General features: G+C 39.0%; 1 protein-coding gene across 4 annotated transcripts in view; it reads right to left on the reverse strand.

The window, feature by feature from the left end:
• The window catches only part of sdccag8 (SHH signaling and ciliogenesis regulator sdccag8), a 497,941-nt gene that overhangs the window by 251,846 nt on the left and 218,381 nt on the right, over positions 1–27,714 (reverse strand). For all 4 annotated transcript variants that reach the window (XM_069930903.1, XM_069930905.1, XM_069930904.1 and 1 more), the window contains one exon: positions 4,917–5,059. In XM_069930903.1, coding sequence (XP_069787004.1) covers positions 4,917–5,059 — 143 coding nt within the window. The remainder of the gene's footprint in view (positions 1–4,916; positions 5,060–27,714) is intronic.

Raw genomic sequence — 27,714 nt, forward strand, 5'->3', positions numbered from 1 at the left:
ATCAACATCCATTGCTGCTGTTTTTCCACACACAAGCTTCAAATTAGCTTGAAAAAAAGTTAACTAATAAATCACAAAAACTCCAATATTTAAACCGAAAGGATGAGCCCCTATAAAATATTTCATGCCCAGATGACCCATAAACCCAGCAGCAATAGATATTCATCAAGACAAATGGTTACTTAAACAAAAGTTTTTTTAAAATCATCTTTAAACATGAAAACGGAATCAAACTTTAAATTATCACGATTAACTTAACTAACCCAACTTAACCCCATTCTAATTCTAAGTGCATTTGCATGTAATGTGTGTGTAAGTTCAGAAAAGTTCTTTGGTTCAAAGTCCAATCTCACTTCTCATTCCTCCAAGTTCACTGGTTGCAGGCAATTCTTATACTGTGCACAGAATTTAACATGTATAAAGTTCACCAGGCTTTGGTGCTCAAAAGGTAAATGGTTACACTCAGGAAGGTTCTTGTTGATTTTCAGAGAGAGATTTGTTGTTCCAGGACATCCACAACTGATTCCTTATTAATCAGCCACTCCAGTATCTTGCTGATGAAACTTGCCCTCTTCAGGGTTCTCCAGATTATAATCTCTTTCCTTCAGGTCACCACAGAGTGCCTTTTTGTTTCTCTTATTCCAAGTGAAACATTAGACAGCCAGTCCTCTCCTCTTACATGAACCACAAGGGCTTTGACCAGGCTGAACAAAGCACTTACAAACCCATCTTCTGAAAGGGGCTTTCCACAAGCTTGCCAGCTTGTCCTGTTCCAGTCCCAGTTGCTGTTACCAGCTGAAACACTGTAGAAGTGATCTCTGTGTGTGTGTCTCTCTCTCTCTCTCTCTCTGAGAGATAGCCTGTTTAACTCTCTCTGCTTGCAAAACCAAATGACCCTCTTAAAACATCTCCAGACAATCTGCGGCTCTGACATGATCTTTCATCTGTTGCCTTTTTTGTAAACAACAATCTTGGGAACTTTCCCAAGTTCTTGCAAAGACTGTTGGCCCGACATGTCCAGCATGGGGCAGAGCTCCAGTATATTAAATAAGATCTGTTTTAAAGTGTTTGCATGTGGGCTACTCTAACAAACCTTTCCCAATTTATCTCCCAAAAACATATCTATATACTCTGTCACAACAGGTCAAGGGACAGATGGGAGTCGAACTTGGGCACAACAATCAATGAAGAGTGGTGGCAAGACCTGTGTCTGGATAGAGTGACTGGAGTCATTAATGCCAGATGCAGGATGGTGCAATACAATTTTTTGCACCAATTGTACCTCACACTACAAAAATTACATATATCAAAGCCAGAAATTTCAGAAATGTGCTTTAGGTGTGGTGTGGAGATTGCAACTTTTGTCCACTCCATCTGGCTTTCTGGGAAATCCTGGGGGACATTCTAAAAAAAATTACAAAAGTGAATTTTCCACAGGATCCACAGTTGTATGTTCTGGGAGACATTGGGGACTGTCCAAATTTCATTCATGAAGGTCACCTTGGTTGTAGCCAGGAAGTGTATAGTGGTTTTGTGGAAGTCCTACTCCCAATTAAATACCACATGATGGAATATCGAAATGCAGAGTTGCATTCCCCTGAATAAAATTGCATACAACCTAAGGATGAAATATTACCCCCCCACCCCACTTCGATATAGAGGTATTGTAGCAATCCATCCCAGCAGGGAAATGAATGGTATCAAGGAAGTGGGTCATGACTCAAGCAACGTGCTTTTTCAGTTTTGTTTTGAATTTTTAAATTTCTTTTTAATTTAATCCATTGTTACTTAAGCTTTCTGATTATTTATTTTTCCTAGGTTTCTGTAGGGGGTCTTTGATCCCACCAGAATTTGTATTGATGTAATTTAATTGACTGTATTTTCAGTTGTACGAGGGTAGGTGGTGGGGTGGGTGTGTGAGTTTATGAAAACTAAAATATTCCCAAAAAATTTGGATTTTATACTTGGCTTACAAGACAACCCCTAGTTTTGGAGATACATTTTTAAAGTTCAAGGACTGTCTTATATGCCAACATATATGGTAAAAGTAAATTTGAATGGTGTCCTGCATGCCCCTTTTAGAATGTCTCAGGGCATTTCACAGGAAAGCAAGGATTTTTCAAATTGAGTTCTCTTCTAATGTAGAAAATCAATTTATGTACAGTAAGCAGGCACAAACAACAATGTGATAACGACCAGATATTTCTTGTTTATGATGATGGCTGAGACATATTTATTGGCCAGATCTCACCATCATGCTCTGCTTCCAACAATACCATGGACTCTTTTACATCAAGCAGAAAGAGAAGGCAGTTCCTATTTAACATCTTATTCAAAATTTAACAGATTCATCTTTGTAGCAGTTCCTAAATACTGTGTTAAAGGGTAAATATAATTTTATACTATCATAAGTTCCTGTTTCATTTAGTGTGATTGTCACTTTAAGGGTTAATACAGGCTGCACCATATGGCCCCATTAAGTACTATAAACTATAAACAAGGTTGATGCTCTGGAGAAAGAGAAAGAACAATGGTTTCTTATCCAGGAAAACTAGTGGTGAGAGTCATGTGAGTGGGACACTTAAAGAAAACTATTTTTATTAGTGACCACCAGCCATCTGATGAACACAAACGTGGAGTGACTTTGTGTGAAATGGACAATTCGACTGATTCTCCCTGTCAGGGGAAATATTGAACCACTGTGACCAAAGGAAAGGTCACTTTGGTGAAAGCAGAAGAATGGCTGCATCGGATCGTGACCAAAGTAATGGTCATTTTGACTGGTCCTTGTCTGGGTTTTGGAAACATTGTGGCAGTCACTCATTTCATTTCCCCTACTCAAGGAAAAGGTGAATTGTGACAACCGTTCGCCCAAAAGGAAATTTCTCAACAAGGAACTCGACAAGAATTCATGAGTTTACAGCAAGTCCTGTCACTCAGTCTCTCTTACCTCCTTTGTGATTACTACTGGGCATCAGATTAACAGTCTAAGACTGAACTTTGGGAATGACTATCTCATACACACACACACACACACACACACACACACACACACACACACACACACACACACACACACACACACACACACACACACACACGTCTATTAGCACATAGTTGGGGTAAATTTAATTGAGAGTTGTATTATTAGTAATTATTAATAAATAATTTTTTTTAAAAGAAAAATAATGTCTCTTGGTGAATTTCTATTGCTGCTGGTCTGTGACATAACAGTACTCAATTCTCTAGGGTGGGTCTTCAACCAACACCATCTAATATTCATCGAGAAGATGCTACAAGCAAAACTAGTAATTATTAAGTGTCATGATGCAGGGATAGAGAAAGCTCAAGGAAGTGTCGCCCAGAGACTATAACCATCCCATCAGCAAGAGTTCTGGTGGCAGTAAACAAGCATGTTGTTCAACCACACCTGGTTATCAGTAATGCATGTTCTTGTTGGAAAGGGGGCAGAATCTCTTAAAAGAGCTTCCAATTTACAAATTACTTGTTTACTGGGCATCAACCATGATCTTGTCTAAGATGGATCAGGATTAAGGATGCCGCAATTTCCCTGAACGCATGGAGTAAGGGAGAGGGTGTGGAGGTGGGAAGAAGTTGGTTTTTGAGGGAAGAACTCAAGCTTGCTCTTTCCTGACAATGTTGCAATTTGAGCAGATATCATTGAAAGGCAAAATACTGGATATTAGTAAAGAATGATAATGGGATGATTGACCTTGCCTGGGACATAGTGGGGAAAAAAGGCACAATTGGAAAGAAAATTCACAGTTGTCAATTTTACATATGATTTGGAGACATGTAAGTGACTATACTAGCCATCAGAGTTCTGCACTAATCATCCAGAGCCACAAGTTCACATGCCTCCATTGTGGCTGGTGAATATAAATTCAAGTAAATAAATCAATCTGTAATTTTTTTTTAAAAGATAACCACAATAAAACTGCAGGATAGCTGCAAAAATCCTTCAGGGGAGAAGTTTGCCATCCTTATCTGATTCGCCTAGATGTGAATCCAGGCCCAATAATGACGTGATAAAGGGTTCACATCGAAATGTTGACTGACTATTTCTGCCCGTGAATGCTGTCTGACCTGCTGAGTTCATCCAGCAAATCTTTGTTTGCTCAAGGTTCCAGCATCTAAAGCTTTTGTATTTCCCATGAATGTCTTAATAAGTTCCTCAATGCAAGTTTATGGATGAACAATAACTGCCAGATTCCCAACACTAACCATATCCTGTGAATAAAATAACCTGATTGAACTGGAAATTGGCTACCAGAAATGAAGGGATACTGCATAGTTTTTAATCCCTCAAAATGCAGCCAAATATGGGGAGTTTATAAACAGTATTAATTGTAACTATACCAATCACAGAATGGGATGTGATAATTAATTTAAGCGGGTAATGTAATTGTTGGTGCAACAGGAAAAATAATCAAAAGTTAGCAAAAGAATGTAAAATATATATAAATGACATCCTGTTATAACAACTTCTTATTAAGACTATTTATCATGATACCATATCATACGTTGTGCTGTTCCCATATCATTACAACTCAAACTGACAGAATACAAGAGATCTTAGAATAAAAAAATCCAAAAACCTCAGAACATCTGGTAATCCCATCACCCATCCATATGTTACAAACATCATGCTGCTTTTCCCTTAAGACAGATTAGAAAAATCATCACATTTGGTTTTGTATAATTACATACCTGCAGTTTGGTTTTTTAATAGCTTCACCTGTTAATACTGCACCAATTAGTAGGCAAAAATGTGAACAGTTGGTATTGCAAATCACCAAAAATATCTGTAAAATGTTTTACTGCCTGCGGCAGGGACAGGCAGCTTGACGCTGGCGTTATGAATTGCCACTGGCAGATAACAGGATTATTTGTACCTGGTGAGGTGCAGTTGGTGCTCGGCTTTGCTCAGTAGTTCTATCAGCTTTAGACATTCGCCCTTCGTTTGTGCTGCATCCTGCTGGACGTGCTCCAAATGACACTTAGTTTCATTAATTTCCAGTTCCAGTTTATGTTGCACCTAAAGAAGAAACTTCAGTGAAAAAAGCAGTTTCTACGAACACAAAAGTCAACTTTGTTACATCGTGATATCTGAAAATCACAGTAAAACAAACCAACCTATACTGCCACGTTGTGAGCAGAACGTCTAAAAACTTGCAAAGCCAATTCACAGTCAAATGTTTTTATTACAATAATTTCCAGGACTGTGGTGATAATCCTCTATTGGTACAATGAATACTCTCAGTTTACTTTCCAAGTGCACAGTGATGACGTTCATGTTATTCCCAGCATTTCCTATCTGAATTCTGCAGTCCACCTCTCTGAAGCCCTGACATTTTATTGTTTTAAAATTATTTGTAAACAGATGCCACAGTTGGATTGAATCAGTTAAGCTGTACATTAGCTTTAACAAATGTTATTTTACATCACACATCTAATTGTCATCTGTGGAATGCAATGACTTAGTCACTGTATGTCTATTATTTTGTTGTACATTCGAAACTTTAAAAAGATTGTCAGCTCTTATATAGTCTATCAATATTCTGATACAATGCAGAGAATATATTCATATATTTATATGAATATAAAATATATGAAGATAGACTATATATATTTATGTATAGTCTATCAATATTCTGATACAATGCAGAGAATATATTCATATATTTATATGAATATAAAATATATGAAGATAGACTATATATATTTATGTATAGTCTATCAATATTCTGATACAATGCAGAGAATATATTCATGTTTTTATTAAAGTAACGGGGATGATTTATCATGAATATAACTTTGAATGAGACTACAGAAGGTAGGAAAAACCTTAAAACCTCCAAAGAAGAATGTATGGCAGATATAAAGTAATTCAAACTCCATTAAAAGATGTTAAAATTGACACACATGGATAAATAATAAAATGCTGATTATTAATGCTGAGTCAGTGACTAAAAAGACCACATTATTATATATGTTGTCAGCTTTAAACAGTCCCAGGTTAAGTGTTGCTAGATCTATAGAAAGCTGAAGCTATTTTGTCCTTGGATTAACTTGCAAAGGTATTCCAAATTCTTGCAGCAGTGAGGAACAAAGCCACCATCATTTACTTCTCTTGCCACATCCTACAGCAACAATGCACTTTCTGATTCAGTGAAAAGATCCTTATTTAAACCAAACACATCTCATTCAATATATTAGAGTTAAAGTAACTTGTTTTCTTAAAATTTACCATTATTATTTTATTTTGCTGACAAGTGGAACTATGGAAAATATTTTGGAGATTCATCAACTGCCAGGTTTTGATGTTTCATGGGAACAAAACAAAATCAGTTTATTTCACTGTCCCAAAAGCAACCAAGATGTATAAAGATGGAGATATCATTTTTTATAGCCATAACTAAATTTGCTGAAGATGGGCAGGAAAGCCAGTTTTGTGCAGGGAATAATAAGTGCACAAAGGGACATGGATAGGTTAAATGAATAGCAACAACAAGGGCCACATGATGTATGTGTTGTTATTCACCTCAGAATGATAAAGAATTGCAGAGGATTGTTTAAATAGAGAGATTACAGATTTCTGTGACAAAAAGGAATCTGAAAGTCCTCACACATGAAACACAGAATGTTTAAATGAGAAGGCATTGAGCAATTAAACAGACAAATGGAATCTTCGCCTTTATTGCACAGGGACTAGTGTACAAAAGCAGCAAAACCTTTCGACAAATGCAGCATGTTGGTGAGGCCACATCTGAATTACTCTGAATCAGAATTTATTGTCATGAACAAGTCACGAAATTCGTTGTCTTGCCGGAGCATCACAGGGCAAACATTCATATAAACCACCTTACAACAATACATAAAGTCAAGTAAGGCAGCATCTTTGGTTACTTACTGCACACTTGCTTAAGAGTGATATGTTTGCATTGGAGGTAATTCAGAGAACATTCACAGGATAAGTTTACTGACATGATAGGGTTGCCATGAGGAAAGGAATCGTATATTAGACCTGCCTTCAATGTTCAATACACAAAATATACTGGAGAAACTTAGCATCCATAGGAAGTAAAAGGCAGTCAATTACCCCTTTTACACAGACAATTAAGGCTAGTATTATCTGCCTTTCGAATGCTGTGTGAAGAAAGGCAGATTGGGGGGGGGGGGGGGGGGCCGTCCTGAACATACCCGGCTTTAATTTGCCAAGGTAGGTAGTGTCAGAGGTGGAGCGTATTGATGCAGAGCCAGTCTAAAAGGGACGACCCGTCTTGCTGGGTCGAAACAGGAAGGAAAGATAACGTCCTGATGTTGGGTCCAGAAAAGGTTTATAGTCATAGGTGCACAGTGAGTAGAGCAGGGGACTCTACTAGATGCATTGTGCGAATGTCGGTATCGCCTGTGTGAATTAGTTATTGTATACTGTTTAACATTTTCCCATGCTCTTTTATAAATGTTATGCTGAGAAAAGTACCAGATTCAGTGGGTTCACAAGGGTTTGCAATCACATGTAGCTTTTATTAACACGATTTGCAGAAGAGCTTGGGAAAATGTTAATGGAAATAAAACATACATGCACACAATTTACACAAGTGCATGGGAAAACGTTAAAGGAATAAAACACACATGCACAATTTGTAAAAGGGGTAAATAATTGTGTACTGTTAATATTTCTCCATATTTTGCACATTTTGCTGTATGTAAAAGGACTCACCGACCCAGGTTTTCTTCTGTTCTGTGTGAACAAGCAAGCCGGATTCCAGAGACAGGTCATGTACATGGCAATAATGTGGTTTTTCAGTATAAAAAGGGCTAATGTTTTGGGACTGATTCCTTCAGGCCCGCCCCCAAACTTTTATTGTCCTTTACTTCCTATGGATGCTATATGATCTTCTAAGTTTCTCCAGCACTTTTATGCATTGTACTAGACCCAGACATCTGCAGATTTTCATGTTTCATTCAATGTTCAAAATGTTTTCAGCAAATTCCCTTTGCCAAAACGTTTGAAAATTAATTATCCTGTGATTTTCTTTTTTTTTTAAATTTCCTTCAAATCTAACTTTACTATTTTACACGTTAAGACAATAAAAAAGGTAACTGAACAAAATTGTTTTAAAAAGTTGATCAAAAATTCCAATGTTTCAAATAATTTTCCCTTCCTCCTGCTGTGCAGAATTCCTGATGCAAACAGTCCTGAATTATCAGGAATGCAGAAAGCTTAGTTAATGTGCTGCCAAATGTATCTACAGAAGGCATATTTTACAAGTCTAATCATTTCAGTGTAAAATATATGCTTTTGTTAAATGTTTCGGCTGCACTTGTTTAAATTAAAATCCAGAATGAAACATTTATTATGCTGTGATACAAAGATTTGCAAACTGTTAGTTTTATCTCCGGTTTACAGAAATGCTGATTCAAATATAATCCTGGTGTTGACATGGATGTTTTTTGGCAAACTACTTATGTAGTTATCAGTATTCTACTGTACTGTATTTAAGTGAAGTAAATTATCACTGCCAATCACAGGTCTGCTCCCTCTGCTGCTAGATGCCCAACAATTCATAAATCAATGCAATGACACTGACTTACCTGTTTTTTAATTAATTTCTGGACCTTGCAATTTGAAATTCAATTCTCAATTTAGAGTATTGGTTGGCAAACTTTATTAATCCTCTTAAAAGTACCACCCCACAAATGATTAAAGAAGACTATAATAAATATCACTGTGTATTACCAAGCCCCAATTTTTTGTTCCATAATACTTAAAGTCAGTTATAACTTGTCATTAATAAGCATTGTTTCCAAGAAAGAAGGTCTATCTAAATTAGAGACTCCGTACATTTTAGGGTCACCTTCCCTTATACCCCTCGATCTTCTTCACTCAAGAAATAGAGTTGGATTTTGCACCTATAAATTTCTTTTCTGAGTAACTTGATTTGCAAACAGGCTACCCTACCTGAAAAGGAAAATACCATCCCACCTCCTGCTCAGATTCTATCCTTAATATTTTATATCCCACTCTCCTTGAGAGGTTTCTTTTGATGATTGTTTATAAATATGGTTTTTAAAAAGTAGGCTTCTATCAGATATGTTCTTTTATGCTGAAATCCCCCTCAAATCAAAATTAGAAGTGTTTTAGAAAGATGCTGGACACTGTCCCAAGGAGAAATGTCAGCTACACCCACTGATTTGGGATGCTCGAGATTATTTGTCGCCAGAATAATCTTGCCCTGGACAATAATTTACGACTGGAGTGCAATAAAATTAAAATAATTTCTAGATTGAAATATGTCCCTCCAGAAATGTGACTGGACACTTTCAGATTTTTAATGAATCTTGTATTATGATTTCAGTGTCAGTTTTCCACATTCTGAAATTGCTACATTATTCAAAAAAGCATATTTTCTTAGGAATGCCCAAAGCATCATCTTTCTTTTACAGTTTCCTGAACTTTCCAGTTTTTCTTGCCCACTGTGCCAACCTCCATCTATCCAATTTTGGATACCTCTGAGCCAAGACCACATGATGTAGTGACTGAAGTAACATGACTGACCACTCCACTCACTATGAACCCTCCCTATGGGTTCTGCTCTGGAGACAACTTCCTCACATGACTGAGGGCTTTATTCTCTAGACACTCCCACTCAAGACTCATGCCACCCTTCTCCAGACTAGAGTTATCCAATAGGCTTCAATCAGATTCCCAATTAGGATCCTCTCCCCTCAACCCTTATTGCTGAAACTTCAGACTTGGGTCTGGGCTCGGACTTGCCCTCTGCAGTACCAAGTGCACAACAAGTGAACAGTAGCATCTGGTACCTTGACCTTTGAACAGTGCTGTATCTTTTACCAGCTGCCCAGCACTAAAATTATTTACAGTATCTCAATAGCCTTTTAGGATCCTTTCAGTGATGCAGTTCACTTTCTTTGGCCTTACTTAGCTTCTCAAGCATGGGAATATTATTAAGTATTTCCATTAGGTTTATTGTGAATAATATGCATCAATGTTTAAGTTAACTCTTAGCTGATGCTGAGTGATTCAGAGCTAGACTGGCAATCTGCAAAATTGAATCAATCTAACTCCCAACAGATAGAGAATAGAAACCAGCAAACACTAACTTTGTCTATATTTTTTTAATGAAGGAGGACGTGGCCTGAATCCTCTTTGGATAGGGCCTGTATTCAGGTCCAAGTGAAAGGGTCCTCAATTCTTTTGAACTCTTGTTTCTTATTTCACAGATGTGGCCTGATTTGCTGAATGATTCCAGTATTTTCTTTTTTTATTTTAGATTTCAAGCATCTGGAGTTTTTAATTTTCATTTATTTTAGCCTCAAAAATCTGCATTTTGCAGACGTAATTACCATGAAATCTAAACCATTGCCAACACTGAATTAATAAAGTAGGAAATTTATACAAGATTTTATTAGATTGTAAAATTTCAGATTAGATCAATTGAGGGTGTTTTTTGACTCTTAAATAAACATAAAGGACAATGACAAGGAGAGAAGGCGGGGACGGGGTACTGAACTTTAAGATCAGCCATGATCTCGTTGAATGGCGGAGCAGGCTCGAAGGGCTGAATGACCTACTCCTGCTCCTATCTTCTATGTTTCTACATTTTTTCCCAGGGTTGTCCTACTCATCTTGAACAATATTTATCTTTAAGCCAAGTATCACAAAAGCATGACAAAGCAAAAAAGGAAACCTGTCATTATCATAGTTTGTGCAACCTTGAAGTGTGATCATTTTACCAGTGTGTTATTATATCAGTCAACAGAGCTGTTAAAGTTCTTTCGAAAATTGAGATCAAGAATGATGTCATCAAATACCAATGTTTCTATTGAATTTTTATAATTAATTTAACAATCTGAACACCTCATTCACAACTTTGGATATAATTTTTGTCCAGGTAGGTGTGGTTGTAGTCTTAAAGTTATTATGTTATTGAGAAAATAACACCCAAGCCTCCCATGGAGTCTATGAGCCATTTATTTTTAATAGTTTCAGACTCCCTTTGATTGTCATAGAAGAAATCTCAACTCTGATATATCACTTTACATTAGATCTTCTGCACTTTGCAAATGTATTTCACATAACGATATACTATTATTACAAACTAAAATCAATCAAAAATTAGAAAGTAATACAGAATAAAGAGTTATTTCTTTTTAAAATATTTTTATTAGTTTAGATATTAGTTATATAGATTTTATATAATGCAATACAGAATATGAGGTCATATATCAATTCTACATTGTCTTATATAATTATCAAAAAAAGTGAGAAATAAATAATGTTCAAACAGCATTTTTAAAAGGATATCTGGGAAATACTTCAACATCCCCTCACGAAGGAAGAAGCTAGTGTTCATTTTTAATTAAAAAACAGAAAAATTTTGATGAACATAAAAATTACATAAACATGGTGTATACACACATCCATCATTACATAACTTGTTCCTTGATTGCCCAGTGAAGTCATCAGGCAGGATAAAGAAGAAATACTTCTCAATCAAAGATCAATAAAGGAGCCTAAACTTGAAACAATTAAGCAATCAAATCTATATTTGTGATCATATCTCCTTCTCCAGCCTCAATATCTTTCATCTTGACAAAAAATAAATTAAATTATTAATAAACTGTATTATGGTGTGAATATGTGTTGAATCAGAGATGCCCTGTGTTTAAACAGTAATCCCATTAGTTAGCACAATTTTGAATCAAAACAAATAATTATGCATAATTAATGTTAGCTACTTTAGCAACCATTATAATTATCAAATAAACATGCCACCAAATGTTGGAATTAAATTAATAACTAAATTTGAAGAGTACACGAATTGTATTTTTGAAAAACACCTTTTAGTTTCGGTATTCTTCCAATGTGCAAGACGTCGGATTCATATTGCCCTATACTTGACCTCATATATTTGAACAAGCATCTTTGTACAGTATTTTAATATTGATTCCTTAGGCATAGTTAAGAAAGTCATCCAACCAAACAGCTATCTCTGTGCTGTAGACCCGAAGGATAATTATCTACATTCCACCACAGAAAAACAACAGGCTTTTTCAGGTTTTGCAGACTAGGATATTTCATCCCTACATGCTGTACCATCTGGTATAGCTTCAGACCATCAGGCAATTAAAGGTAAGTTTTTTTTGCAGCTTGTTTCGGGGCATCCATGAGTCCACATATATGAATGACATGACTAGTTAATTGGATCATCAACCTCAGAAATTAAAGTGCTCATTCCAACCTCCCCTCTTCCTTGCTTTTCATTTCCAATGTTCTCGCCTTGTGCTCTTGTAAAGCATGATGCTTATGGGACCTTGATTTCCAACAGATGAAGACGAGATTTGCCCGAGGAGGTTAGGTGGAAGTGAATGCACGGTACAGCAAAGCTTCTTCAATCCTGTTTAATGAGTTAAAACCAGAAGGGTCTTACATCTGTTGTGCCTTAGCTGGCATTTAGTTATATTCTCTCTTCCACGTTTCAATAACTATATTTTATTTTATTTCTTAGTTTAATAGTTTTCTCCTATTCCTAAATTTCATTTGTTTCTCTTCATTTGTAGATAAGTTCTGTTCCTGTATACTGAAATTAAAGCACAAAATTCCTATCCTTAGTGCAATTAAAAGAATACTTTGATTCCGGCATTTAGTTAATTGAGTGCTGGTTTAATTGACAGCTTTTCAGTATGTCAAATGAAGATGATAATATATTAATAATCAGACACAGCCAAAAGATTATAGTGGCTAAAGAGAAGGAACACGTTCCACAGCACAACACAGAAGAAGTGTTTTCTTTGATTGGGTTAGTCAATTCCGATAACCATAGTCGCAAATTCTGAAGGGAAATAAAATCCATTTTCTCCCTACCTGGATAACATTACTGGCTGAAAGACCTGTGTCAGATATTTTAGAAATTCCAACAATCTCAGTTCCTGTTATTACAACATAAACCCCCTCCTAATGGAGCTCACACAATCCCGAAATTTTGAAATCACACAATGGCTACATTTAATTTTACACTGCCTCAACAGAACATCCTTTTTTATATATATATTTATGTGAACAGAACCAAGAAAGTCTTTCATCCGATCTAGTCATTTTATCTTGCTTTCATGACTGTTGAAAAGCTCATTGTTTGGCTGTCAGTGTCTGGTAGTTTTCCATATTCATAAATGCTAACTAGATGAATTTTACAACATGGAGCTTTGGAATTTAGCATTTGGTACCTCTATCCAAGTGCTGTTGCACATTCCTGTATTTGATTAATAGTCTTGTGTCCTTGCTTGTCGAAGTAAATGCTATCACGCAGGATGAACCTGTACATCTATTTAATTAAGGAATTGCAAATAGTAGGATTTCACTATTATTTTGTAACACAATCACTGAGTATATAACTCAGCAGATGTTGATGAATGTTTCAACAGACTATTTGTACTGCTTCCAAATGGAAACCAAAGCAATATAACAGGTCATGCAAATAACTTTCTAAACTTTATCTCGCAGTTATAAAATTAGCAATCTTCACCAAAAACATAACACAAAGCCATTGAAAATGGTGTTAAATTCCAAGCGTGATAAAAGGAAATCAATTCTGACATTTGCTGGTGCAATGCAATGCTTTGAGTTTCTGTAGCAGCGGTATTAATCACACTTTGGTGAAAAAGTCTATTTTCTTAAGAACACTACAAAAGAAAATTAATTGGAAAGGTGGTTATGGTTGATTTTAATTTTCAAGATGATAAACTTGCCTTAAGTACGTGCATACAATGGACATAACCAGCACTGAGTACTGTGAAAAATATTTTGATTTAGTGCAATGAATGAAATAAATTACAAAGTTCTGAAAATAACAAAGTTCTCATTTAAAAATCTGCCTGTGGTGGTAGCACAGTGACACTGCCGGTAATGCTGCCTCATGGTTCCAACTGGGATCAATCCCAACATCCTCTCTGTGGCGTTTGCAAGTTCAAGCTGTGGCAATGTGGGTTTCCCAAGAGTACTCCTGTTTCCGCCCATATCTCTAGGGTTTCTGATTGGTAGATTAATTAAGTTCATTACATCTGTGTAGATGAATGACAGAAAAATCAGTGGCCGGGGTGGGGGAAGAAGAAGGACTGATGGGCATGTGACAATAGGTGACAGGGAAATAAGAGCGGGAGTGGCACCGATTGAGTAGTATTGATGGAACCCATCATAAAATCAATGGGGTGAAATGTTAAATATTTAATTTTTAGTTCAGAGGAATAAAATTTGGAAGCTTCCTTCTAGCTAGCTAACCAGTGGGAGATCAATCATTATTTTTTTAATTTTAGACATACAGAATGGTAACAGGCCATTTCAGCCTACAAGTCCATACCACCCAATTTACACCCCGTTAACCTACACCCCTGGTATGTTTTAAATGGTAGGAGGAAACCTGAGCCCCTGGGGAATATCCGGCGGGGTGGAAGTGACTTGGGCTTCCCATGTGAGGCTCGCCCCATATCTAAAACCCCGCTAGATGTCGTCGGTTGCTTTCCTGTCTGCGACTGCTGGGACCATTTTCGCTCACTGTGTAGTTGAGCCACACCATGTAGGTGTGACGCTACATGGCCCCCCCCCCCACCCCCCAAGAACTGACATCAGCGGCAGTTGTGGTCACTGGATTGTCATTTTTACAAGGTCTGTCTTATTTGCAAGGGGTCAGAATCATAACCGGCTGTTCAATATCAAGCTGGGCCGGCTTGAGGCGGTCCACCGTGAAAATTTCTTCACAGCCCCCTATGTCCAAGACACAGGTTGTACTGCAGTGCCAAATTATTTTATAAGGCCAATCATAGAGCCATTGCAGGGGTGTTCTGTGCAGTCCTCTGTGGACAAACACGAGTAGTCAGGTGTATACGATGGTACAATTCCATGATGCAATGTGGGTATCGGGGCTAAATTCCTTGGCCTCTCCCTGATTTTTGCAAGGATCTCTGTTGGTGCATCTTCTTGCTTGCGCAATGCTGGAAGAAATTTTCTCAGTACGGTAAGCGCAGTGCCATAGACCACTTCAGCCGAAGATGCCGCCAAATCCTTTTTGGGTGCCACGTAGATACCCAGAAGGATCCAGGGGAGTTCGTTCACCCAGTCTGGTCCTCGGAGGCTTGCTATCAGGGCCGATTTTAGGTGACTGTGGAACCGTTTCACCAGGCCATTGGACTGTGGGTGGTACGCCGTCGTCCTGTGGAACAGAGATGCCAGCAGCTGCGCTACAACAGACCATATCGTTGACGTGAAATGAACTCCTCTGTCTGAAGTAGTGTGGGCAGGGAGACCGAATCAAGCAACCCAGGTTGCTATGAGCTTTCTGGCACATGTCTCTGCCATCATGTCTGCTTTGAGAACCGCTTCTTGCCACCTGGTAAATCTGTCCACCATTGTAAACGGGTACCTTGATCCTCTGGACACTGGTAGAGGGCCAATAATATCTATATGAACATGTTCAAACCTCCTATGTGTTGGTTGTAAAGGGTGTAGTGGTGCCTTTACATGCTTTTGCATCTTGGAGGTTTTGCAGTGTGTGAGTGTTCTGTTTCCAGAGTTCATACCACACAAAGCGACTGGAAATTATTTTGACACTAGCCCAGATTTAAAGGTTGGCTAACCCAAGAAAGGAATCGAAAACTTGGCCTCTCCAGGCAACAGGAACGATGGGACGGGGTTGTCCTGTTGAAATATCATACAGAACTTTAACTCCCATTAGTCCAATGGGCACGACTTCTAAATGGAGTCCAGTGACCACAGTGTAGTACATAGGTAGCTCCTTGTCCTGTCATTGTGACTTTACTAAAGTGGTAAAGTCCACTCCCGACAACAAGGCGCACACTGACTGGATTGCAGTCCGTGAAAATGCGTTGGTAACCACATTGCCTTTCTCCGGGAGGCGCGTGATTGTAATGGAGAATTCAGATACATATGACAGGGGACGTTGCTGGTGAGCAGACTATGGGTCTGACACATTAGCAAATGTGAAGGTCAGGGATTTGTGATCCGTGAAGATTGTAAACTTTCTACCATCGAGAAAATACTGAAAATACTGGATTGCAGGTACAGCTCCAGCAACTCCCTGTTAAACGCACTGTATTTCATCTCTGGGGGTCACAGGTGTCATCTGAAAAAGACGGCTTCTATTGGTCGTCAACCTACTGCTCCAGAACACCGCCTACTGTTGCTTTGGAGGCGTCCACTGTGAGGGCCGTAGGAATGTCTATTCGTGGGTGAACAAGGAGCATAGCTTTGGCCAGGGTATTTTTGGTTTCAATGAAAGCCTTCATCGTCTCATCTGACCTCTCAACTTCTTTGGATTTTGTGGACATCAGGGAAAAAGAAAGGTCGTATGATCGGGGCCGTAGATGGAATTAACTGGTGACAGAAATTACCGAAAAATTCCTGTCATCCTTTAACTATGCCAGGCCTAGTGAATTGTCGGATGGCTTCCACCTTAGACGGTAGTGGTATGGCACTGTGGCAGTTGATACGATGTCCTAGAAAATTGATAGTTGACAACCCAAATTGAAACTTTGCCAGGTTGATTGGGAGTCCAAAATCATCGAGACGGCAGCAGAGAATACGCAGGTGTGTCAGGTGTTCCTGTTGGGAGTGGCTGGCTACCAGGATATCATCTAAACAGATGAATAGAAAATCCAAACCACACCCCACCCGGTCCATGAGGCATTGGAGGATTTGTGCCGCATTTTTAAGAACAAAAGGCATTTGAAGGAAATCAGAGAGGCCGAATGGGGTGACGATGGCCTTCAGTGGAATGTCTGCTTGGTTAACTGAGACCTGATGATATCCCCTGACCAGATCAATTTTCGAGAATATGCGTGCTCCTTGTAAGTTCGCTGTGAAATCTTATATGTGCAGAACTGGTTATCAGAGGTGGTTGCATCATTCAACCAGCCGTAGTCCCTCCATCCTCCTGTAGATTTAGCCTTCTGGTGCCACTGAGTGCAAGGTTGTCGTTGGTGCACCATTCAGCCAAGTTTTCAATCTCCCTGCTGGCTCATCGTCTTTGTTACAACCAGAACACAATGGAGAATAACTACTATGTTATGACAGAGCTAAGCAAACCCAATGCCAATCAATAGATCAACATTCTATCCTTATCTAATAAGGAATAGCAGTGGGAATTAAACAATCAACACTAATAGGAATCTTCATGAGCCAAGGTCCACACCATCACTCAAATCACCTTCAGCCAATTTGATTCATTCCATGTAGAACAGTAAAATCCCTGGTATCCAGAATTCAAGCAACCAGCAACCCGACCAACTGGCAAAAATATTTAGGAATTAAAATAAGTAAGAATAAATTAAATTTAAATAAATTTTAAAAATTGTTGAAGTCAATATTCTGTGAAGCAACACATGTAATTCACTGCAGTTCAGTGAACACCTTGGGAGCAAACATTCAGCCAGTAGAGTGCCCTGGTCATGCCCTGCCTGCAGTAGCTGGTTGAATAAAGTTTCAATAGAGTTGCGTTTGAATAAAATGGCCCATCTAGGATGAAGAGCTGGGCGATGCCGCTTGCCACTGGGGCGACTCTTCTAGTGTCTCCCCATCCTTGCCTCGTAAGTCTTTATTAGTATTAAGTATATAAAGCAAGGCTTTATCTGTAAATCTGGGGGGAGAGGGTTAATTATGATGGTGGCACGGTTAATGTGGTGGTTAGTGCAATGCTGTTACTGCGCCAGCGATCAGGTTCCGAATTCAAATTTACATTTTAAGTTACAGGAATTACTTGATTAAAGTAAACTTTATATAATTAAGGACTACATTACTGATCTTTTTTTTTCAAATTACCTTACATTTTGCACTGTCTTTTGCCTTTTAAACTGTTTACACTTAATGCGGGTGCATTAGTTAGGCAATATAAGAGTGTGTCTCAGGCAACCGGAAAATTTGGATATCCTTCATCTGCGAGCTCCAGAGATGCCAGATACCAGGAATTTTACTGCATCATGAATCGAGTGAATGCTATGGATTCTATGAAAGTAAGGTCTCGTACAACATCTTGGTTGTTGAGCTCAGAACAAGTTGTAGATTCAGCAAAGAGTTCAGAAATGACAACTACTAGAATATGGAAAATGATCCTGCTCTGTTTACAAAAAGTAGGAGAAATCTTCAATAATTAAAAAAAAACATTGCACAAAGCAATGAAGTATAAACCAGTTGAAGAAAATTTGATTCGTCCATCTACTGTATCCCATATTTGGGCTTCAGCAGTGGAAACATCCATATCAACACTTTTGCATTTATACTACGAAATAGCTCAGTCACTGATAATACCAAACAATCAATGAGGATTTGGCAATATACTATTTATATTCATGCATAATTACATGCAACGGCCAGTGTCTTCATTCTTTCTCACTTTTTTCTGAAGTTGCCTTATTCGGCTTTGCTGATTAAGGCCTTTTAAGTTCCTTACTTATTTCTACTCCGCGGAACGACATGCAAATAAAATTGTGTGGTAAAGCAATAGAATTTATGGCCTTGACTAGCATAATTTCACTCTTGAATTCTAGTGCCATTTCTTTTGGAGAGGTGTTGCAATGTTGCAGATAAAATGCTTTATTTTTCAACCAGCGACATAGTAAAATGTTCACAATTTTATTCCATATACGGCACTGATTTAACAGGGTTTGCTCTGAACAATAATAGATATTCCTAGCTTTGGATAATAGCAGCAAAAATGCAGCTTTGTAAAGACTAAAATTCCACACTGCAGTTCAGTGAAACTGACAGATGTTTCAGTATATTTGGCACTGACATCAGAACAGCAATACTTATAAACAGAAGTAGCACTGGAGTGATATACTGGGACCTCTCCCAACCCATAGCAGCTCACAACACTTTTGAGAAAAAATCTTTAGCAGCCTTGTTTGGCAGTGATTTGTCGTCCACAATCTGACAAACTTGCTGCCTAAGCCTAACAGACTCACATACATATGGATGACGTACAGTACATGGTTCAATCATCACATTGCTTATGGCTCTACAAAAGCTGACAAGAGATTTTACCTTTACAACATTTTGTACTCTCAAACATTTCTTAAGTAGCATATTAATTCTTTTATTGAGACACTTGAGTACATAAATTTTCAATCAAATGTCAGTCACTGAACTGAGAAGTAATTGAAAAAGGATAACTCCAGTTTATTTTTTACATTTATTGGTGAAGAGTCCCGTTTCCAATTCTCCTGAGTTTTAAATTCTACTCATCTGTAATAATTCTTGTCAAGAAATGAAACAAAGTTATAAATCTTTTAATTATCATTGTGTCTGTAATCACATATTCAAAATTGCTTCCTTCTGGTAACCTCAGCCTGCTTCCCAATTTGTCCTTCAAGTAGGTTTTCAGTTGGTGGTATGCAAACATTGTACCGTGAGTTATACCATATTTGTTCTTCATTTGTTCAAAAGATAATAATTTATTTCCCGAAAAACAATTTTCTCTTCTTTTGATCCCTTTTCTCTCCCATTCTCTAAAGGAAAGGTTATCTATTGTGAAAGGGATTAGTTGATTTGGCGTCAATATTAATTTTGGTAGTTGATCATTTGTTTTATTCCTTTCTACGTGAATCTTCTTCCAAAAGATAATTAAAAGATTTATAACAAACATGGACATCAAACTGCAAGAGAAAGAGAACGAGGAAACAAGCTGTAAACCCAAACAAAAATGGGAACAAGATCTAAACATAAAGATAAAGAATGAAACATGGGAAAAGCTATGCTCCGGAACTATGAGAAATACAATAAACACGAGGTTACGCACGATACAATATAATTGGTTACACAGGCTATACACCATGCCCCAAAAGTTAAATAAATGGGACCCAACAGTATCAGACAGATGTTTTCGCTGTAAGAAGGAAATTTGGGCATGTGAGAAAGTGGAAAAGTTTTGGGAAGATCTAAACCAGGTATTAAATAAAATCACAAAAAGCAACATACCAAAAAATCCAGAGATTTTTCTTCTAAGTAATAAAAGAAGTAAAGAACTTGGACTCAATTTGGATGGAGAACAAAAAAGATTTATTACGATAGCCTTAGCTGCAGCAAAAAAATGTATTATGTCAACCTGGAAATTAGAAGATAGCCTGAGAATACAGCAATAGTACATAGAAATGAATAAATGTATTCCATTGGAAAAAATAATTTAAGAAATAACATCACAGTATTCGAACAAATTTGGGAACCGTACATGGAACCCAACAGAGAAGTCCTACCGCGGACCTCCACCACCTAAAATGACAGAAGGAGAAGAAGATGAAATGAACTGACCCAGTGTGTAAAAGTAGAAGACACAAATTTCTTGTTTATTTTCATTGTGTGATGACATTGTTTAATGGGTTTAATGTATCATATAGGTTGAACGTTGAGTGGGTGGAGAGGGGGGTAAAAGAGGGAAGGAAAGGAGGGGGAAAAGGGGAGAAAATGACACTGTGTATATTCAAGAGGGAAATGTTTATATGTATTTTGGTCAGTATGGTTCATAGTGTGAAAAATTTTTAAAAATTAAAAAAAATAAATCAAACAAAATGTCAGCAAGTCCTCAAACCACACAAAACTATGCTGACAGCATGTTAGCCTGTTCCCCAGGTTTTGCTTCTGAAAAGAGAGATGGGCATCGCCTTAAACCTGAACGGCACAATTATTATTTCCAACCAATCAGTGCATGGAGTGTTTATTGGCTCTTGGATTGTATTCATTGGAGTATAGAAGAATTGAGAGGGGATCTCATAGAGACATTTCAAATGCTGAAAGGATTAAGATGTTTCCCTTGATGGGGAATCCAGGACAAGAGGGCACAGTCTTAGAATTATAGGGTACCCTTTTCAAACAAAGATGAGGAGAAATTTCTTTACCCAGGGGGGTCATGGATTTCTGGAATTCATTGCCACATACAGCTGGGGAGGCCCAATCATTGGGGGAGTTTAAGGAGGAGATTGATAGGCATCTAATTAGTCAGGGGGCTGGAAATCTGAACTAAATGTAAGAATGGTTTTAGCTCATGGTGGAGTGGTGGAGAAGACTTGATGGGCTGAATCAGCTTGTGAATGTAATCCAAATCTTTGCATTTGCTGTCATGGAGATTCTTTAAGAAAAAGTACTGACATTTGTTCTATCATCAGATGTCCCTATTTCCAACTTTATGAGAGTAAAGATTTGAGAAAAAAATTGTATGCCCCATGTCTAAAAATGTAATTGGGTATGAAGAAGTATGAGAACAACTCCCTAGTTCCTTTAGCAATCCTCTGCCCCAACAACACACAAACCTGTGGCATAAACGAAGTAGTGTCTATTCCATTATTTTTATGTGGTGTTGCAGATTCAGGTATAACAATGTGACAATTTAAAGCGTTTAACTCCAGCTCACATTGTTTGCCCCTGTTTACGTTGGAATTCTTTTATGTTGGTTAATTTCATTAAACATAATAAAGACCATGAGAAATGTTTCTTTGATTGAAATATGACCACCGAATTAAAGGTATTTATTTAAATTTAGACATACAGTAAAGTAACAGACCCTTTTGGCACATGAGCCCAGTGTCTCCCAATTGACCTACAAGACCCAGTATGTTTTTGGATGGTGTAAGAAAACTGAAGCCCCCAGGGAAAACCCATGCAGACACGGGGAGAACCCCTTACAGACAATGCGAGATTCAAACTGCAGTCTTGATCACTGGTGATGTAACAGTTTATGCTAACTGTGCCACCCTTATTTAACGTGTGAATATTTTTTTAAAATACAGCTTAAGAAAAGGTTTGTAGCGTCTGCTAACGGCAGTGTTACCGAAATGAGAGACGTCCACACAGCACGAGGTGAACCAGTAACTGAACTTTATTTTGAATTTCTCGCACTGCACGAGGAGATCGCTCACTTCCTGTGAGGGGCGCGCTGGCCTTAGGAAGTGACATCAGCGTGTCGTGGCGTCAACCCCCCCACCCATCCAGCGGGCATGCAACAGGGAAGCAGCGCTGTCCCCCAGGCAATGCATGTTGCCAACTGCGGGTTTCTCCTGAGAAGGGAAGGGGAGCCCACACCATCTTGTATCAGACGACTGGGGCAGCAAATTGGCCCGTCTAACCACGTGGTCACTCAGCCCTCTACACCCTCCCCCCCAAAAAAGCAAGTTACCGTATTGTCTTTGGGCGATCGGCCTCAGTGTCTGACATGGAGATCCAGGGCGGGCTGGTTTGAGTCCAGATGCGCTGCCTTGAGGCGGTCAATGGTAAACCGGTCCTGCTGCCTGCCAAGTTGAAAACAACACCGTCGTACTGCAACACCTTGAATGGTCCTTCTAAGGAAGAGTGTAGGGGTGTCCCTTGCTGTCCTCTCTACACGAAAACAAATTCGGTGGACTGCAGGTTCGCAGGGATGTGGCAGGGTGGAGAGCCGTGTCAGGAAGGTGGCGGAGGTTTCTGTCTACCCATTTGTTCCCTCAATCGCTGGAGGACATCTAGAGCACTGGGTTGTGGGCCAGCAGGGTTGGAGTGAATGTCCCTGGGATGATAAGTGGGGAGCTGACGATGCTGGTAGGTTTTCTTTTGGGAGTTCGTCTAACCAATTCGGGCCTTGTAGTCGAGCTTTCAAGGCTGCTTTTAGACGGCGGTGGAAACATCCGACAAGGCTGTTTGCCTGAGGATGATAGGCTGTGAAGTGGTGTAACTGACTGATGCAGAACTTGGCTGGGTTGGCCCAGAGCAAGGACGTGAACTGGGCTCCTCGGTCCAAGGTGGGTTGGGACTCCAAAGCGTGCACTCCAAATGGACAAGAAAGCTCAGGCACAAGTCTCTGTGTCGCTCGTAACAGTATACAGGCAAACCCTGCTTTACATGATTAATTCATCCCAATATTTACTCGCACAAGACAAATTCATGTTAAGCAATTAATAGAATTAATGGGAATAATTACAACGAACCCATATCCTTTCAGAGCGTCCATCAAGTCTTATAAAAATGTGTTTCAAAAACAACTTTTAGCTACATATAATGCCAAAACTGTTAAAGTTAATAAAAATAATTACATCATAACTATTTCTTAGATAAATATTTGTCCAAAGTTGACTGCATAGATTTTGATTTTTTTTTTCTCATTATACAATTTCCTATAGGTAGCGATTGCTTTTTCTAAATTCCTGCTGACTTTCATGCTTCCTTCCATGTTAGGATTGTTACGAGCCCAGAGGACTTCAAATCCCAACAGCAATAGAAATTCACCAAGACAATGGTTGCTTAAACAAAAGTTGCTTTTAATTTTCTTTAAACATAAAAACAGAATCAAACTTTAACTTATTACTATTAACTTAACCCCCTTCTAATTCTAAGCACTTGTGTTTATAATGTGTATATGGTCAGGAAAGTCCTTTGATTCACAGTCCAATTTCACTTCTCACTCCTCCAAGTTCACTGGTTGCAGGCAATTCTTAGACTGTGCACAGAATTTAACATGTATGAATTTTCACCAGGCTTTGGTGCTTAAAGTTAAATGGTTACCACTCAGGGAGGTTCTTGTTGGTTTCAGAGAGAAAGTTGTTACTTGTTGGACACACACACAAACTGATTTCCTCCAATCAGTCACTTCAGTGTCTTGCCAAAGAAACTTGCCCCATCACGGGGCATGATAACATCTTCTTCCAGGTCACAACAGAGCTCCTCTTGTTTCCCTTATTTCAGGAGAAGCACTAGCCAGCCATTTCCTCTTGTAAGGACCTGAAGGGTTTTGAACAGGATGAACTCACAACCCGTTTTCAAAATGTGGTCTTTCAACAAGCCTGCCAGCTTGCCATTTTGCAGCCTCAACTGCTACTGTAGAACTGACCTCTCTCTCTCTTCAAAAAAGAAATCACCTGTTTGTTTTTCCTCTCTCTGTTTGTAAAAGCCATATGACTTCTTAAAGGGCTTCAAATCCAATCTTTGCAAGATCTTATCAGTATCTCTTTAATGCTCATACACAATAGATCAGCATTCTTCATTGCTTCTGCAAAGTCAACCGGAGCCTCATCGTCTATCTTCAGCAAAGTTCTTGCATTTTAAATGAGATGTCTTTTGTGAAGAGTTACTCTGTTTGTGAAGTCTAACCTCCACTAAACCCCCACAATCTCTCCCTTTTAAAGATATATTTTATGCATAACTATTATAACACACTCTATAAACTGCCAAAATGTTTGGCCTGGAAGTCAGCCTGAAGAAAACAGAGGTCCTCCATCAGCCAGCTCCCCACCATGACTACCAGCCCCCCCACATCTCCATCGGGGACACAAAACTCAAAACGGTCAACCAGTTTACCTATCTCGGCTGCACCATTTCATCAGATGCAAGGATCGACAATGAGATAGAAAAACAGACTCGCCAAGGCAAATAGCGCCTTTGGAAGACTACACAAAAGAGTCTGGAAAAACAACCAACTGAAAAACCTCACAAAGATAAGCGTATACAGAGCCGTTGTCATACCCACACTCCCGTTCGGCTCCGAATCATGGGTCCTCTACCGGCATCACCTACGGCTCCTAGAACGCTTCCATCAGCTTTGTCTCCGCTCCATCCTCAACATTCATTGGAATGACTTCATCACCAACACCGAAGTACTCGAGCTGGCAGAGTCCGCAAGTATCGAATCCATGCTGCTGAAGACCCAACTGCGCTGGGTAGGTCACGTCTCCAAAATGGAGGACCATCGCCGTCCCAAGATCGTGTTATATGGCGAGCTCTCCACTGGCCACTGAGACAGAGGTGCACCAAAGAAGAGGTACAAGGACTGCCTAAAGAAATCTCTTGGTGCCTGCCACATTGACTACCGCCAATGGGCTGATATCGCCTCCCACCGTGCATCTTGGCGCCTCACAGTTTGGCGGGGAGCAACCTCCTTTGAAGAAGACTGCAGAGCCCACCTCACTGACAAAAGACAAAGGAGGAAAAACCCAACACCTAACCCCAACCAACCAATTTTCCCTTGCAACATTTTCTATATGCACCGAAACCTATGTTACTTCCAATAGCAGTTATAGCTTCAATTATTTTGTCCGTGGGAATGAAACCAAAAAAATCACTTGCACAATGGGGCAAAAGATATTTCCAAACTGCTCGCATATTGCTGGAAGTAACCTCTTACCACAAAAATTTTATGTTTTCAATGGCCTGCTTTATAAAATTCTGTACACTAAGTTCCATTTTCTCCTGACGGTGCTTGAACTGCTTGTGCAAAAGTCCTTCGAAGATAATATGCTTTGAATGATGTAAGCGTTCCTTGGTCCATCAGTTGCAATAATGATGTTATATTTGGTGGTAGAAACATAACTTTTACTTTTTCATTCAAATCTCCCAATGAAGTAGGATGATCTAAAAGCAAGAGCACTTTAAAACTAAGGTTACTATTCTTACAATATTTTTCAAATGTTGGGAAAAAATACAAAACAAACCAGACTTCAATAAGTTCTTTGGTTATCCATGTTTTTTTTTAAATTAGCACACCAAATAACTGGTAGAGTTTTACTGCTAGTCCCTTTGAAAACACGAGGATTCAGAGTACGGTACACTAGCGTAAACTTAACAGAAACATAGAAACTAGGTGTAGGAGTAGGCCATTCAGCCCTTCCAGCCTACACCACCATTCATTTTGATCATGGCTGATCATCCACTCAGTACCCTGTTCCAGCTCTCTCTCCATACCCCCTGATCCCCCTAGTCACGTACTAAATCTAACTCTCTCTTAAATATAGCCATGAAACCGGCCTCAATCACTTCCTGTGGCAGAGAATTCCATAAATTCACCACCCTCTGAGTGAAAAAATTCTTCCTCATCTCATTCCTAAAGGACTTCCCCTTTATCCTTAAACTGTGACCCCTGGTTCTAGACTTGCTCAACATTGGGAACGATCTTCCTGTATCTAGCCTGTCAAATCCCTTAAGAATTATGAACGTTTCTATTAAATCTCCTCTTAATCGTCTAAACTCCAGCGAGTACAAGCCCAGTCGTTCTAGCTTTTCTTCATATGCAAGTCCCGCCATCCCTGGTATCAATCTGGTCAACCTTTTCTGCACTCTCTCCATGGCAATGATGTCCTTCCTCAGATAAGGAGACCAAAACTGAACACAATACTCCAGGTGAGGTCTCACCAAGGCCCTATACAACTGCATCAATACCTCTCTGCTCCTGTACTTGAATCCTCTTGAACGCCAACATACCATTCGCCTTTTTTACTGCTTGCAGCACCTGCCTGCCCACTTTTAATGACTGATGCACAGCAACACCCAGTTCTCTTTGCATCTCCCCTTTTCCTAATTGGATACCATTAAGATAGTACTCAGCCCTCCCATTCTTTCCTCCAAAGTGGATAACCACACATTTATCCACATTATATTGCATTTGCCCACTCACCCAACCTATCCAAGTCACCCTGCACACTCTTAACAGCCTCTACACAGTTTACAATCCCACCCAGCTTCGTGTCGTCTGCAAACTTGGAAATGCTGTTTTCTATTCCCTCATCTAAATCATTAATATATATCGTAAATAACTGGGGTCTGAGCACTGAGCCTTGTGGGACCCCACTAGTAACTTGACTGCCATTCCGAAAAGTACCCGTTTATTCCCACTCTTTGCTTCCTATCTGTCAACCAATTCTCTATCCACCTCAATACCATATCCCTATACCGTGTGCCTTAAGTATGTATAGTAATCTCCTGTGTGGGACCTTATCAAAAGCCTTCTGAAAATCCAGGTAAACCACATCCACTGGTTCTCCCCCATCCACTCTACTAGTTACATCCTCAAAAAATTCAATAAGATTAGTCAGACACGATTTTCCCTTCATAGAACCATGCTGCTCTGACCAATGAATTCACCTCTTTCCAGATGTGCCGCAATCACATCTTTAATAACTGACTCTAACATTTTCCCCACTACCGATGTCAAGCTAACCGGTCTATAATTCCCTGATTTCTCTTTCCCTCCCTTTTTAAAAAGTGGAGTTACATTAGCCACCCTCCAGTCCTCAGGAACTACTCCAGAATCTAAAGAGTTTTGAAAAATGCATCCACTATTTCATGGGCTACTTCCTTTCGCACTCTGGGATGCTGACCATCTGGCCCTGGGGACTTGTCTGCCTTTAATCCCTTCAATTTATCCAACACAACCTCATAACTTACACTTATGTTCCCCAGTCCTTATGTCACATTAGCCCCATGGTCCCCTATTATTTCCTGAAGATTATTCAAGTTTTCCCTAGTGAAGACCGAACTAAAGTAGTTATTTAATTGGTCTGCCAAGTCCTTGTTCCCCATGACCAATTCACCTGTTTCTGACTGCAAGGGACCCACATTTGTCTTTACTAGTCTCTTTCTCTTTACATATCTATAAAAAACTTTTGCAGTCATTTTTTATGTTCCCTGCCAACTTTCTCTCATAATCTCTTTTGCCTTTCCAGATTAATCTCTTTGTCTTCCTCTGTAGAACTCTGAATTTCTCCCAATCCTCTGGTATTCTGTCTTTCCTGGCTAGTCTATACGCTTCCTCTTTACACTTGATACTCTGCCTGATTTCCCTTGTTAACCAAGGATGTACTATCCTCCTTGAGTTTTATTCTTTTTCCAAACCGGGATGAACAAACGCTGAATTTCATCCCAGGTGATCC

Source organism: Narcine bancroftii, chromosome 4 (assembly GCF_036971445.1).
Source record: "Narcine bancroftii isolate sNarBan1 chromosome 4, sNarBan1.hap1, whole genome shotgun sequence".
NCBI classification, from domain to species: Eukaryota; Metazoa; Chordata; class Chondrichthyes; order Torpediniformes; family Narcinidae; genus Narcine; species Narcine bancroftii.